We start from the raw sequence: 14,719 nt of genomic DNA on the forward strand, positions 1-14,719 counted from the left end.
CGAGTGGAAAATTTTTTTGAAATTTTTTTCTGATTTTTTATTGTTTTTTTTTAATTTAAAGCATTATTTGAGTGAAAAGAAACTTATTGCAACAAATTCGCAATAATATATATCACATTTAAAAAATTTGCTAAATTGCAGAAAAATGAGGAAAATTTTACATTTTCTCAAACAGGGTAAGGAACTTGGTTCCTCGAATAACTTCTGGCACAGACATCTGAGGGCATGGCCGTCCAAGAAGAAAATGTAGCCATTGGTGCCATCTATCGACCACAGGTTAAAGATTGGCGATCCGTTGGATACCGACCGAGTTATAGGCAAAATTTGGTGCAAAAATGAGGAAAATTTTACATTTTCTCAAAACAGGGTAAGGAACTTGGTTCCTCGAATAACTTCTGGCACAGACATCTGAGGGCATGGCCGTCCAAGAAGAAAATGTAGCCATTGGTGCAATCTATCAACCACACGTTAAAGGTTGAAGATCCGTTGGATATCGACCGAGTTATAGACAAAAATTGGTGCAAAAATGAGCCTTTGGAAATTTTCGAATTTTTAAAATTTTTTTATTTTTTATTTTGTTTTTTACTCTAATTTTATTTAAAGCATTATTTGAGTGAAAAGAAACTTATTTCAACAATTTCGCATTAAAATAAAACAAATTTTTAAATTTTGCTTAATTGCTCAATAAAAAGCTAATACCTTAGGAGATTTATGCCGGATTTTTTATGACTCCTAAATGGGTTGTTAAACGAGCTGACTCGTAATATCGACTCATACACTCTGAGTTGATTCATTAAAAAGAGTTTTTATTGTCATCTCTAGTTGAAATTGGTTCGCTCATTACTGTAATGTAATGCGGATTGCATGTTTCAGGGCGCTTTGAAGTTTGATCATGGTTCGTTTTTTAAGCTATTGATTCAATTAGAGATAAGGGATGATTCAAATATTACGTAACAAAACGTTACGCGTGAAGCATATCTCCTGGATTATTTACGTAATAGTTTGACTAACTACCCTTATTTCGTTAACACGATCACGTAAAACTAATATAAAACTCTATTAAAAAGTTTTTTAAACTTACACGTATTTCACAATTTACCATAAAGTACTGCATGATAAATTTATTAATTCTTTGCCAAAGAAATAAAAGTGATAGACGTTATAAGGAAACTTAGAAGTATGGTTATGGACTCCATATCAGTTTAACAATTTCACAACATTATAAAATAACTCAGATAAAAATTGCAATAAAAAGATGTGTATAAATTTTAACGATCGAAAAGAATAATAAAGATACGATGGGTAGCCAAGAATAAAGTTTACAAATTAAAAATCGCTTCACCAAATTAGTCTCAAATTGCTGCCCATTTAAGCTCATTACGAATACAAATAAACTTTAGAAAGATTTATTAATTGTGATCCGCTAAAACTCGATAATAGCTTTAATAAAACTGAAATGTTCGATATGAAACCACATCAAAATAATAAACCGACCAGAAAACAAACCACTAATTCTGCGGTTTTCCGTTTTATGTTTGTGGATGATGCAGTTTCGTTATTTGTTCTTCTCTAAATAAGCATCATTTTTTGCCCATTTTGCATTTGGAAAGCATCTTTTTTTGGCAGTAACAATGTGTAAATTTTGTTGATAGGAAGATAATAGATAAACACTTTGCCAACCAGTTTGAACACGAACCTCCAGACGAAATGTCAAAGTATCAGGTCAAACGGTGGATACAAAAATTTATACTGACAACGCGGTTTGTACGATCGATTCACGTGGAGCAGTAAGAAAAGCAGATGCACACTATAAAACCGGCAGAGCACAACGCGGAATGGTACGGCTTGGAAGATGTCGCTGAAAATTCTTACACGCAGCGCATGGCGAATGGATAAGAAACGTAAGCGAACCTAATATGCTAATGCAGACATGGGAGAGATGCTGAGAAAAGTTGGATGTGTTCTTTCTAAATCTCGCACAGCAAAGCGGCAGAATTTGGTGGTATGAAAAACTAGAATGCATAATGAGCAGAAAGCGAAACGATAAAAGCGAAAGAGTGAAGCAAAAAGCGAAACGCGCCATGCAAAAAAAAAACCGTGAAGATGTTCCATCGATAGTACAGGGTGATTCAAATTAAGGCACAACAAGGAAGCTTTGCAAAAACGGAAATAATATCGACGAAGAAACTTGTTTTAGCAGCTATAAATCATAAATTTGTTCTGTTTTTCGATTGCAAGACGATTGAACATTCTCACAACAGTGAGAATGAAGGTGAGTTAGAGTGTGTGAAGAATGTACCTTTAGGAGTTAAAATAAATATGAAATAGAGAGAGTTATGGTAGAATTAAAAGTTTAAATGCTTTAAGATCAAAACAATTGATCTGATCTTGTCCAAGCTTAACAAATCAAATCCCATCAAATAATATGTGATCACATGCTCCAGGATCACCTGCTGCATGAAGAAGATGTGAATGTGTATGAAGAAGAGTCCGATCAATGACTCTCACAGATTGAAATGATCCTATCGTGGATTTCTAATCATTTTCCATCATTAACATCCGTTCACAGTTCAGCATGTCGTAAAATCAAATCTTTATATTGACAACAATTTTTTTTATTTTTTGATCAAAAATGCATCACCATCATCCAGACTTTTCCCGAGGCATTAATTAATTCAAAAAACGTAAGAAAACGCATCATTATTATATAAATAGAACCCAGTTTTGTAGCTCGTTTCCGAACCACCATGTTTTATGCAGATGCGCTCACAAACGCGATCAAACAGCATGTGTGATAAAGCAAACGCTTCAGAAACCAGCTGATGCATCGTTTCGGGTCACGGTTAGGAGTAGAATCGACGCTCATAAGCACCGGGCTAAAGCACAGTATATGGCTCAGTGTAACAGGACACTCTGCGGGCGAAAGAAAAGCAGGTGCTTTATGAATAATGCTAATAAATCTTTCCTTCAAACCTTGGCAAAAGCTAGATCCATTAGGAAATGGTTCTGCTGGGTTGTAAAGTTGTCTAGCAAAAGCTTTGTGTGTAGCGACGCTTAGAACAAGGGTGATTATTGATCGATCTAGATCTAGCTTACGTACCATAGACAAACATACATTTACGAACTTTAATTCGTTTTGCGATACTTCCCAATTTCGGCGATTGTGTAGCGGGCTACAGTAAATGACTGTTCATAAATTACTGTACCATAAACTGACCGGCCAGAGTGAAGAAGATCCTCCGATGCGGTAAAGATGCAAGATGGGTGGCCGTAGCAGGGTAGGTGGATCATGTTGGAGAAGCGTAGCGGAAAAACTGGTCCATCCATTTGGCGATCGGTCGTTTACAGCAGGCAACATGCTCAGACAGTTCACCGTACCGATCGGGCAGGGCAGATACACCGTGGCGTGTCGCTTTCGGTACTGACCGTATTATTGAGGTTTTTAAGAATTTTGGAGAATTTCGCTTTGCTCCACCGTTCCGGTCGCGAAAGCACAGCACTCAAACCGTAAGGGTTCAGGGCCAAACACAGGGGTTGGGTAAGGTCATTAGAATAAATTGCGCCTCGACGTAAGGAAGATCGTGGCAGGAAAAAGGATACATAAAATGGAAAAGCCCGCGCTTCATTCTGGTGGTGTGTTGCTGTTTGCTTAGCTCTAAATTATGCTATTTTGGTAGTTGTTGCTTTTTTTTGGTCGACAATAAGAAGGGAAAGAACATCCGCGCAAGAAACGATCGGTTTTCAAGCAGGTTTTGTCTTCAACAGGTAGTGGGGGAATTGCATGCGCAATCGGGATTTATCAAAATGTTGCTGATCCTGGCGGCCGACCATCAGTTAGGCAGAAGCGCTCGAACGATAAGGAGCTCCTCGTTAGTTCCTGGTGGAGAGTTCAGTGTCGGTGCTACAGCGTTCGGTGGTGTAGGTGAAGGCTGTTGGTGCAGTTTTTTTTGTGATCAAACTGTAACATATCACCCGGTTAACCCGGTCACATTGGATTTTGTGAGGAAAGAGTTTTGTGTGGTTTGGTTTGGAATCAAATATCGATAGAGACGAGTTACCGGATTCGGTGTGTGCGCGAGTCAAGATGCGGCTAGACTGCAGATGGGTAAGTTTGTGTATAATCCTACGCTTGTTCGGTGTTATGGAAATAAATTTAGGTGACGCCGTTAAGCAACACTTTGGAACCACCCAAATGAGTGTGCTGGCCGATTGTGAAATGTGATGATGATCGAAGATAGGAATGTGCAAATAAAGTGTTCGATCCGATCGTAAAAACGATGAACATTAGTGTTATGGTTCTCATTATTAAAGAATGTATCTCTTTTCATTCTGGGTGTTAGTCGAATAAGTCGTAAAATTCTAAAAATACATAGTAAAGACTTGTCGCGCAATGCATCTTGAAATCTCAACCCGTCATCTACCATTGCAACAAGAATGTTTCGGCGCATCCTTGAATGTGATCGTGTAACAAAAAAAAGTGGTAAATTAGCATCGCTCCATCCGTTCTGGAAGCCATAACACTTTGTTTTCTCGCAAGAACACTGCGCTTTATCGTGACCTTTCGGAAGAAGATCCTGTGCCATCTTTTTATTGCACGCATTGATGTTTTGTTTTATGAAATGATGTGTTGCACGAATGAAGATACTCAAAATTGATGGGTATAGAAGATTTTTAAAGAAGATTCTACGGGAGTTATTTATGGCACATAATTAAGGAAGGTGAAGCTTAGACAGAACGATGCGAATATTTGCATGCCGCGGGCTTATGTTAATGAAGAGCGATTTGGTATTGTGATCTCAGTGTCATCTCCCTAATGATACATATCTTAAGTATCGAGTAGCGTGTTTTAAGACACATTTTTTCACGATGTTTTATGATAATGCAATCCAGACCAGAAAGAATTAAGGCTATTTAAGTTGTAACATAAATGCATGCGGCCTGCAATAAAAAAAATCTGCTGTTATTATTTTAGGTTATATTATTTCTGCTGGAAATGTTTAATGATTGAATTATAAAAGTTAACATACTTTAGAAAGTTTCCAATGCTGCAATGTCCATAAGTTTTTATTTCAATTTTAATAATTTAGTTTTTTTCCAAAAGTCAAAAAACATAATGTCATGTTGTCGTTTTAATTTTGTTGCCTAATGTTATGACCTTAAACACATGTGTATGGCTGGGAAATTTCAATCGATCAACATCCCCTTACAAATGTTATTAGTTTTTCGGCTCTATCAGGATTTGTATTTGGAGCAGACCAAACCAGTTTATGCTGGATGGAGAAGTATTTTGTTGATTTTGTTGAAATATTTCTTGGTTACGGCTTGTATGTGAATGACTTGCGGTGATCGTTTGAGATGAGCCAGATACACTGGTTCCTGGAAGATGATGACGGTTCGAAAGGATCAGTTTTAGAAATGCGCTCACAATGATTAGCAGAAACAGCATAAACTTTTTAGGATTATAAGTGAATATGCACCGATAACAAAAAATAAACTATTTGAGAATGTAAACTTTTGCTCAAAATAGTTTGCATGGCTTTATATATGCGATTTACAGTAACAATGGAGCGAAATGATTAAATCTAATTAATTAACGATTTTTTGCCTTTTACGTCTGTACAGATGCTTTTGCCAATGCTGGCACTTTTCGTCGAAGCTAGAGATGCACGAGCATATCGTGGAGGTAATAGATATACCCAAGCAATTCACGATAAACTCTTAGGAATTGTGTATTGACGTTGGCTTTGTTTACAGGCAAAGCAGAATACATGAAAGCGGATCGTAAAGGAGAAACCCAGTTTCAGCATCAGAAAACTATCGATGGGGCCGTATTGGGATGCTTCGGATACGTTGACGGACAGGGAAAAATGTTTGTCACTCATTACTTGGCCGATGTGTCGGGATATCGGAGCGTAAGTTTGTCCGCTCCTGATAAAATCACCCGCGATCGTCTCAAATTGTTGAGGTAAGGATAATCTAGCTGTACACGAAACCGAGTTCTAATGTTCAATCAACATCGAAACTATATAATTTTAGGAACGGTGAAGATGGACCAGCAGCAGATCTATTTCCGGTCGACTGTACGGAGGAAGGAGATTTGGGAAAGTTGCAACGGATGGCTGATAAAATAAAGAAAGAGTTTGAGAGTGGTAATGATGATGAGGAACCGCAAAGGAAATCTCCCTCCTATGATAAGAAAGGAGAACCAGCCAATCCCACTGAAGGTGGAAATGTTCCGAAAAAGAGTGATAATGATAGTCAAAAGCCGAAAAAACAACCATCAGAAGCAATTCCGAGTGAAATGCCAAACAAACAACAAAATGTTCGATTGATAAACGTCAGAGATCCGAGTACATTTAGAAAACCGGTAAAGAAACTCGTAGAAAGCGTATTACCGACACGGAAATCGCCAACTAAACCAGGTGTAAGTAACGATAAATCAGATCCTGCAAATGATTCTCAAGCGAAAGCAGAACCAGGAAATTCTACTCCTGAAAAACTGCAATATCCGAAGTCATCACAACAACCGAATCAAGTGGACCAGCCGCAATCTAATAAGCGATTTGAGAAACCTTCAGAAAAGGAACAGGACCTGTCCACAAAGCCAAATGTAGCAGCTAAGACAACGGCTGATACTAAAAATACAAAAGACGATTTAGCAGCTGAAAAGCCAAAAGATGAACTGAATAAAGACCCAACTGATAGAAAGCAATCGCCGAAGTCCGGAAATGAACCAAGTAAGCTGTATCCAGAAACCTCAAAGCCTGAACCCAAGAAGGAGTCTGATAAGTCTGCAACCAAAAACAAAAAGCCCAACAAAGATGCAAAGGCATCTGAGAAGCCCGAAGATCAACAAGACGATTCGAATGCGGAGGATGAATTAGACGATGATTCTAACGATCCTAAGCAATCGTCGAAGACAGGAAAGGAACCGAGTAAGGCCGATAAAGAATCTCCAAAGGCTTTAACCAAGAAGGGATCTGACGATCCTAAGGAATCGTCGAAGTCAGGAACAGAACCGAGTAAGGTCGACAAAGAATCCTCAAAGCCTGAACCGAAAAAGGGATCTGACAAGCCTGCAAGTAAGAACAAAACGCCCGACGATGATGCAAAAGCATCTGAGAAGCCTGAAGATCAACAAGACGATTTGAATGCGGAGGATGAATTAGACGATGATTCTAACGATCCTAAGCAATCGTCGAAGTCAGGAAAGAAACCGAGTATGGCCGACAAAGAATCCTCAAAGCCTGAAACCAAGAAGGGATTTGACGATCCTAAGGAATCGTCGAAGTCAGGAAAGGAACCAAGTAAGGCCGATAAAGAATCCTCAAAGCCTGAACCCAAGAAGGGATCTGACGATCCTAAGGAATCGTCGAAGTCAGGAAAGGAACCAAGTAAGACCGACAAAGAATCCTCAAAGCCTGAACCGAAAAAGGGATCTGACAAGCCTGCAAGTAAGAACGAAAAGCCCGACGATGATTCAAAAGCATCTGAGAAGCCTGAAGATCAACAAGACGATTCGAATGCGGAGGATGAATTAGACGATGATTCTAACGATCCTAAGCAATCGTCGAAGTCAGGAAAGAAACCGAGTATGGCCGACAAAGAATCCTCAAAGCCTGAAACCAAGAAGGGATTTGACGATCCTAAGGAATCTTCGAAGTCAGGAAAGGAACCAAGTAAGGCCGATAAAGAATCCTCAAAGCCTGAACCCAAGAAGGGATCTGACGATCCTAAGGAATCGTCGAAGTCAGGAAAGGAACCAAGTAAGGCCGATAAAGAATCCTCAAAGCCTGAACCCAAGAAGGGATCTGACGATCCTAAGGAATCGTCGAAGTCAGGAAAGGAACCAAGTAAGGCCGATAAAGAATCCTTAAAGCCTGAACCCAAGAAGGGATCTGACGATCCTAAGGAATCGTCGAAGTCAGGAAAGGAACCAAGTAAGGCCGATAAAGAATCCTCAAAACCTGAACCGAAAATGGGATCTGAAAAGCCTGCAAGTAAGAACAAAAAGCCCGACGATGATGCAAAGGCTTCTGAGAAGCTTCAAGATCAACAAGACGATTCGAATGCGGAGGATGAATTAGACGATGATTCCAACGATCTTAAGCAATCGTCGAAGTCAGGAAAGGAACCAAGTAAGGCCGATAAAGAATCCTCAAAGCCTGAACCCAAGAAGGGATCTGACGATCCTAAGGAATCGCCGAAATCTGGAAAGGAACCGAGCAAGGCCGATAAAGAATCCTCAAAACCTGAACCGAAAAAGGGATCTGAAAAGCCTGCAAGTAAGAACAAAAAGCCCGACGATAATGCAAAGGCATCTGAGAAGCCTGAAGATCAACAAGACGATTCGAATGCGGAGGATGAATTAGACGATGATTCCAACGATCCTAAGCAATCGTCGAAGTCAGGAAAAAAACCGAGTAAGGCCGACAAAGAATCCTCAAAGCCTGAAACCAAGAAGGGATCTGACGATCCTAAGGAATCTTCGAAGTCAGGAAAGGAACCAAGTAGGGCCGATAAAGAATCTCCAAAGGCTGAACCCAAGAAGGGATCTGATAAACCTGCAAATAAAAATAAAAAGCCCGACGATGATGCAAAGGCATCTGAGGAGTCTGATGAAGAACAAGACGATTCGAGCGAAGAGAATCCCGAAGACGAGTTAGACGAAGATTTCAACGATCCTAAGGAATCGTCGAAGTCAGGAAAAGAACCGAGTATGGTCGACAAAGAATCCTCAAAGCCTGAACCCAAGAAGGGATCTGACGATCGTAAGGAATCGCCAAAGTCAGGAAAGAAACCAGGCAAGGCCGATAAAGAATCTCTAAAGGCTGAAACCAAGAAGGGATCTGACGATCCTAAGGAATCGTCGAAGTCAGGAACAGAACCGAGTAAGGTCGACAAAGAATTCTCAAAGCCTGAACCGAAAAAGGGATCTGACAAGCCTGCAAGTAAGAACAAAACGCCCGACGATGATGCAAAGGCATCTGAGAAGCCTGAAGATCAACAAGACGATTCGAATGCGGAGGATGAATTAGACGATGATTCCAACGCTCCTAAGCAATCGTCGAAGTCAGGAAAAGAACCGAGTATGGCCGACAAAGAATCCTCAAAGAAAGAACCCAAGAAGGGATCTGACAAACCTGTAAGCAAGAACAAAAAGCCCCACGATGATGCAAAGTCGTCCAACCAACCTGATGATCAGGATGCTGAAAACGAAGACGGGAAATCGGTTGAAGATGACCGAAATGCTTCGAAATCAGTGGCTTCTCGCTTTTCTGATCCAAGTGGAAAATCTAGTAACAAGGGCAAAACCGATCCAAATAGCCCATCAGGACCAGCGACTAGAGAGGGTCCGTCTGCATCGTCGCTTACTAATATTTACCCAACGCCACCATTCGAAGCTGAGCTCCCGTCGTCGGGGCTGAGTAGACCAAGTGATTCAAATGACGTTTTGCCTACTATTAGCAGGGTGTTGCCAGTGAATCGAGACATTATTGCTTCATTGCTTGGCGGTGGAATTGGAAATAAACCTCCGATAGCTCCAAAAACGGCCGCACCATCAGCAACCGACGGTGATGTGTACGATGAGGTAGACGATGAAGAGGACACTGACTCGGTTGATGCAGAAACGGCAGAGAAGCAACAGAAAAACGAACCGGAAAAACCGAACCAATCACGCCCGGAACCAACGGATGCAGGCAGTTGCATCGAGATCGTACTGAAGGTACCTACAGACGCTAGGCATGTAATAGTGCGGACGGAAAATCCAACGTTTAAAACGCAAGATGGAGCTTCGTTGAACGACCTGGTGAACAAAATTGCCCCTGGTGTTTATGATGTCCAGCTGGCCAAGTTTGGTAAGGTGGTGTTTGAGAAGTATGATAAACCCTCGTCCGAGGCAGGATCGGGAGCACCGAGCAATCTGGGAAAGGCATTCAATTATGATGAGCTGGTACCGAAGCCAAGGAATTCTGTCTCTAATGCACGAGTACCGGGAGATAGTACAAATGCGTACCTACCGAAGGCCGATAACGCTCGATCTCGTGTTGACGTTAGTGGTGATGCGAAAAGTGGAAAGTCGGCTAGAGATGAAAATGAGCCAGCAAACCAACGCCACATTCCGGACAGATTCCTAGGAAAGGGACGACGAGGTTGAAAATATTGGTTCGAAATCGAGTTTGAAGACTGGTAGGGAAAGGGAAACACATCCGTAGGATTTGGGGTGGAAAAACTATGGCGACAGTGTCATTGATGTAATTCTATCTAAAGAAGAAACAAAAATGAAAGAAGCAAGGTACAATGGGTAATAAATAAAAAAAATCAACAATATGTGGAACCTGGTGTATAAGAATATTTTAATGGGTGGTGGGAAAGTATTTTCATGAGATGCTAGTGTTATTCAAATCTTTGAATTTTAATTTTAACTGCGTATTACAAAGTTTCATTTTTATTACACAATTCTTCAAATGAAGAGTTTGCTCTTAAAACCAATGAAAAGAAACGTTTGTTTAAATGAATTATTTGGAGAATCACGTTCCTGACGATCATGAATAGTGAATGGAATGGGACAAAGATTTGGGGCTAATATCTTTAGGATTATTTGGGTTTCTTTATGTGTCCATTTCTAGGTACCTACTTAGCTGAGAAAGTGTGCATTTTAACAGAGCAAACAAAACGTGTACACATGATCATGTATATTGCCTGCATTTAGGCGCTTATTTTTAAATTCTACAAAATATAACAGTTACATACATTACAACACTTCTTTCTGTAATGAAAAGCTGTTAAATTTAAAGTTTCTTCTTTTGTGACAATAATAGGATATAAGGACGTTTTTAAATTAGTTTTCTAAATTACACGAATAAAAAAAATTATGAATTAAAACAACACATTAGCGTTACGGAAAGATATCTTTTGGACAGATCAAATCTTGGCTCCATTTACTCCATTTACCAGTGGAACGTTTAGTACAATTGAAGATTATGATAATTGAATGTATTGTAGTAATATTTTTCCTAGTAACTTTTCCATTCATCTGAAAGCATGCTTATGATTCTGCATATGTAGTAGTGAAAGGCGCGACTGCAGGGGAGTAACACGTGTGTAACCCATGGAATATCAAACATAAAATTTGGCACAAAAAAACTTAATCTATTCATTGAAGGAAATATCTTACCGACCAAATAAACAGCATGCTTCATTGAGCAAAGACGACAGCAGCATCATCGGAGCGAATCGGAAATAAACCTCCCCCAGCGTAATTGCTGCTGCACAACGATCCCCCACCCTACACACAGGCACACACAGTGGAGCACACAGGAAAAAAAGAACGACAGATGCATTTGGTAAATCGGAAAGAGAGAGAAAGAGCAACTGCGTCTCTCCATGGATGGGTGCGGCGACTGCGCGTAACTGTTGATTTGCTTCTCACCTCAGTAACCGTGGTAGATGGGAAACTTATAAAACCAAGCAGCAACGCAACGGGCGACCATTCTCTCATAGGTTTGGAAAGCATCCTGAACAGCTTTTACCAAGCGCGAGGAACCGTCAGCCGTATCACCAACAAACTTAATACAGTTTCTGTGAATTTTGTCGCTTCAAACCGTTTTCTGCAAACTCTTCATCATGGTAAGTAAAGTTATTGCTTGAGTGTAGTGCAGTGATCAGATTGCAAATGAAGTCATTTTGTGCACGTTTGGAGATCAAAATCTTCCAATAGAACCCCCCATCTTGGGAGTCCCGAGTCTCTCGCTGAAAAGCAGATTTAAAAAATGATTTTAAGTCATCCACAACGCGATTTGTGAACGTTTTTGTGCCACGTGAAAGTAGCTCTTTTTTTTGCCTAAAACTCCACCAAACACGTCTCTAACTGAACCGTTAAGAAAGTGCAGTTATCTTTTGGACAATAGAAAACAAAACTTCCCATACCCTGGGCCCGTTGGTATGCTCGAAAATCTCATCATGCTTCCGTGGGGCTTTGCTTTCCATCCGATTTTCTCCTTTCACCAAGCCGTGCAGTCGTCTCTATCGGTTTCACCATAATTTGTTTCGCTTCACTGACGACATGATCTCGAAGAGAGGAGAAACATTCATAGCCTATTTTGTGGTTCCCTTCTCTACACCATTCATCTATACATTTTTTACACCATTTGCCACGTCTTCTGCAGCGTGAGTGCATTTCCGTACACGTTGGACAGGCCGGTGTGCAGATCGGTAATGCCTGTTGGGAGCTGTACTGTCTGGAGCATGGCATCCAACCGGACGGTCAGATGCCGTCGGACAAGACCATCGGCGGTGGAGACGATTCGTTCAACACCTTCTTCTCGGAGACGGGTGCTGGCAAGCACGTGCCACGTGCCGTTTTCGTCGATCTGGAACCGACGGTGGTGGATGAGGTGCGTACCGGTACCTACCGCCAGCTGTTCCATCCGGAGCAGCTGATCACCGGCAAGGAAGACGCAGCGAACAACTATGCCCGTGGTCACTACACCATCGGCAAGGAGATCGTCGATCTCGTGTTGGATCGTATCCGCAAGCTGGCCGACCAGTGCACCGGTCTGCAGGGTTTCCTGATCTTCCACTCGTTCGGTGGAGGTACCGGTTCCGGATTTACCTCGCTGCTGATGGAACGTCTGTCGGTGGATTATGGCAAGAAGTCCAAGCTGGAGTTTGCCATCTACCCGGCACCGCAGGTTTCGACGGCCGTCGTTGAACCGTACAACTCCATCCTGACCACGCACACCACGCTGGAGCACTCGGACTGTGCGTTCATGGTCGATAACGAAGCCATCTACGATATCTGCCGCCGCAACCTGGACATTGAGCGACCGACGTACACCAACCTGAACCGATTGATCGGTCAGATCGTGTCCTCGATTACGGCCTCGCTGCGTTTCGACGGTGCGCTCAACGTCGATCTGACGGAGTTCCAGACGAATCTGGTACCGTACCCGCGTATCCATTTCCCGCTCGTTACGTACGCACCGGTCATCTCGGCCGAGAAGGCTTACCACGAGCAGCTGTCGGTGTCGGAGATCACCAACGCGTGCTTCGAACCGGCCAACCAGATGGTGAAGTGTGATCCGCGCCACGGCAAGTACATGGCCTGCTGCATGCTGTACCGTGGTGATGTCGTGCCGAAGGACGTGAATGCGGCCATCGCCACAATCAAGACCAAGCGTACGATCCAGTTCGTCGACTGGTGTCCGACCGGTTTCAAGGTCGGCATCAACTATCAGCCACCGACCGTCGTTCCGGGTGGCGATCTGGCCAAGGTGCAGCGTGCCGTGTGCATGTTGTCCAACACCACGGCCATCGCTGAAGCCTGGGCCCGTCTGGATCACAAGTTCGATCTCATGTACGCCAAGCGTGCGTTCGTCCACTGGTACGTCGGTGAGGGTATGGAGGAGGGTGAGTTCTCTGAGGCGCGCGAAGATTTGGCCGCCCTCGAGAAGGATTACGAAGAAGTCGGCATGGATTCGGGCGATGGCGAAGGTGAGGGTGCTGAAGAGTACTAGATGGGGATGGCTTCCTTTCCAAAAAGTGTAAGCTCCCCTGCCACTGAGTCGAGCTTCGATCCGAAGACGAAATGCCGGTTTTCTCCATTTTGAAGCACAAATTCAAAATTCCCAGAAGAAGTTGGTGTGCATTTTAACCTAATTTATTATCTGTTCATGCAATAAAACATGCCCACAAACATAACATTCACGCGTTTTATTTTTGTTTTTACGATCAAATTTCGATTGTACGATCAAACGAAACAAGAACGGTGGCAAGCTTCTTTTAGTAGATCACCCCATATTACCAAAATAGGTAAAACAATTCATTCTAGCATCGATTACGGCTTCGTAAGTCAAGCGTGAAGTCAAAATTTTTATTACCTCTCCAAAGTGAGTAACGGCAAACAAACACAGAGACGAACCACTTAATTTCCACTGACGTAATCGTCAATACCCGTTGTCAGGTTTGCTGCAGCCAAATGTTCCGCCTGTTCCACCTTCTTCTGAGTTCTGGCTACATTTTTGAAATAAAAACTATCGATCCATACGATGACATCAGTGAAAAGGGTGGTACGACAGATATATGGTGTCATTCGCCCATCGCGTGCAAGAATATTCAATTTTCAACACGCATATGGCGAAAGGATGGCGCCCCATTTATTATGCGGCACGGGTGCAACAGAAACAGAACATTTCCGTTTGGCTTCCGTTGTTGTATGTTTCCAGTTTTTGTAGACTTCCTTTACGTTAGGGACACTAGGACACAATGTTTCGCTGTATCCTTTGAATGGAACGCGAAACCGTTCCTTTGTTGGATCAATGTAAGGCCAATGTACTCAAAAACGTGAAGACAAGTTGTTTGGTTTGAAATGGTGACCAGTCGGTAACAGATGGCAATAACAGACCTTTGTATCTCTGTGTTGGCAGTTTTGGCTACACCTGTGGCGAACTATTCCCTCTTTTTTCTTCACATTCGATCGATCGCGTTGAAGCCACAATTTACATGTCTAAATTTTGACCGAGATCTGGTTTTCAATATGTAGGAAAGAGTCACTCATGGTTAAATCACATCCGCCACCTACTGCAAGACAACGTGATTATGCATAAAAAATAGGAGATCGTAGGACGTTAGCCATTCACTTCCCGGCTTATAAAACGCCTTTGCATTTTTGTCTATGCATAAGTTGCTGCGGAACAATATTTCTTCCTACTTTCAA

At 42.0% G+C, this 14,719-nt stretch overlaps 2 protein-coding genes across 6 annotated transcripts; both read left to right on the plus strand.

The window, feature by feature from the left end:
- Positions 1-3,587: 3,587 nt before the first annotated feature.
- On the plus strand, positions 3,588-10,381 carry LOC125771384 (dentin sialophosphoprotein-like). 5 transcript variants are annotated; one of them, XM_049441939.1, is made up of 5 exons: positions 3,588-4,105; positions 5,623-5,683; positions 5,755-5,965; positions 6,037-7,307; positions 8,805-10,381. In XM_049441939.1, exons 1-5 carry the CDS (start codon positions 4,085-4,087, stop codon positions 10,157-10,159), a joined length of 2,919 nt encoding a protein of 972 aa, XP_049297896.1. In that variant the 5' UTR covers positions 3,588-4,084; the 3' UTR covers positions 10,160-10,381. The 5 variants fall into 5 exon arrangements, with proteins under 5 accessions (XP_049297896.1, XP_049297895.1, XP_049297894.1 ...); XM_049441938.1 differs by having other exon boundaries at positions 3,593-4,105; positions 6,037-7,394; positions 8,805-10,380; XM_049441937.1 differs by having other exon boundaries at positions 3,594-4,105; positions 6,037-7,766; positions 8,805-10,380.
- Positions 10,382-11,489: 1,108 nt separating this feature from the next.
- On the plus strand, positions 11,490-13,704 carry LOC125771391 (tubulin alpha-1 chain). Its single transcript, XM_049441961.1, has 2 exons — positions 11,490-11,631; positions 12,171-13,704. The coding sequence occupies exons 1-2, from the start codon at positions 11,629-11,631 to the stop codon at positions 13,518-13,520; spliced, it is 1,353 nt and encodes a 450-aa protein (XP_049297918.1). The 5' UTR covers positions 11,490-11,628; the 3' UTR covers positions 13,521-13,704.
- Positions 13,705-14,719: the final 1,015 nt, after the last annotated feature.

Source organism: Anopheles funestus, chromosome 3RL (assembly GCF_943734845.2).
Source record: "Anopheles funestus chromosome 3RL, idAnoFuneDA-416_04, whole genome shotgun sequence".
NCBI classification, from domain to species: Eukaryota; Metazoa; Arthropoda; class Insecta; order Diptera; family Culicidae; genus Anopheles; species Anopheles funestus.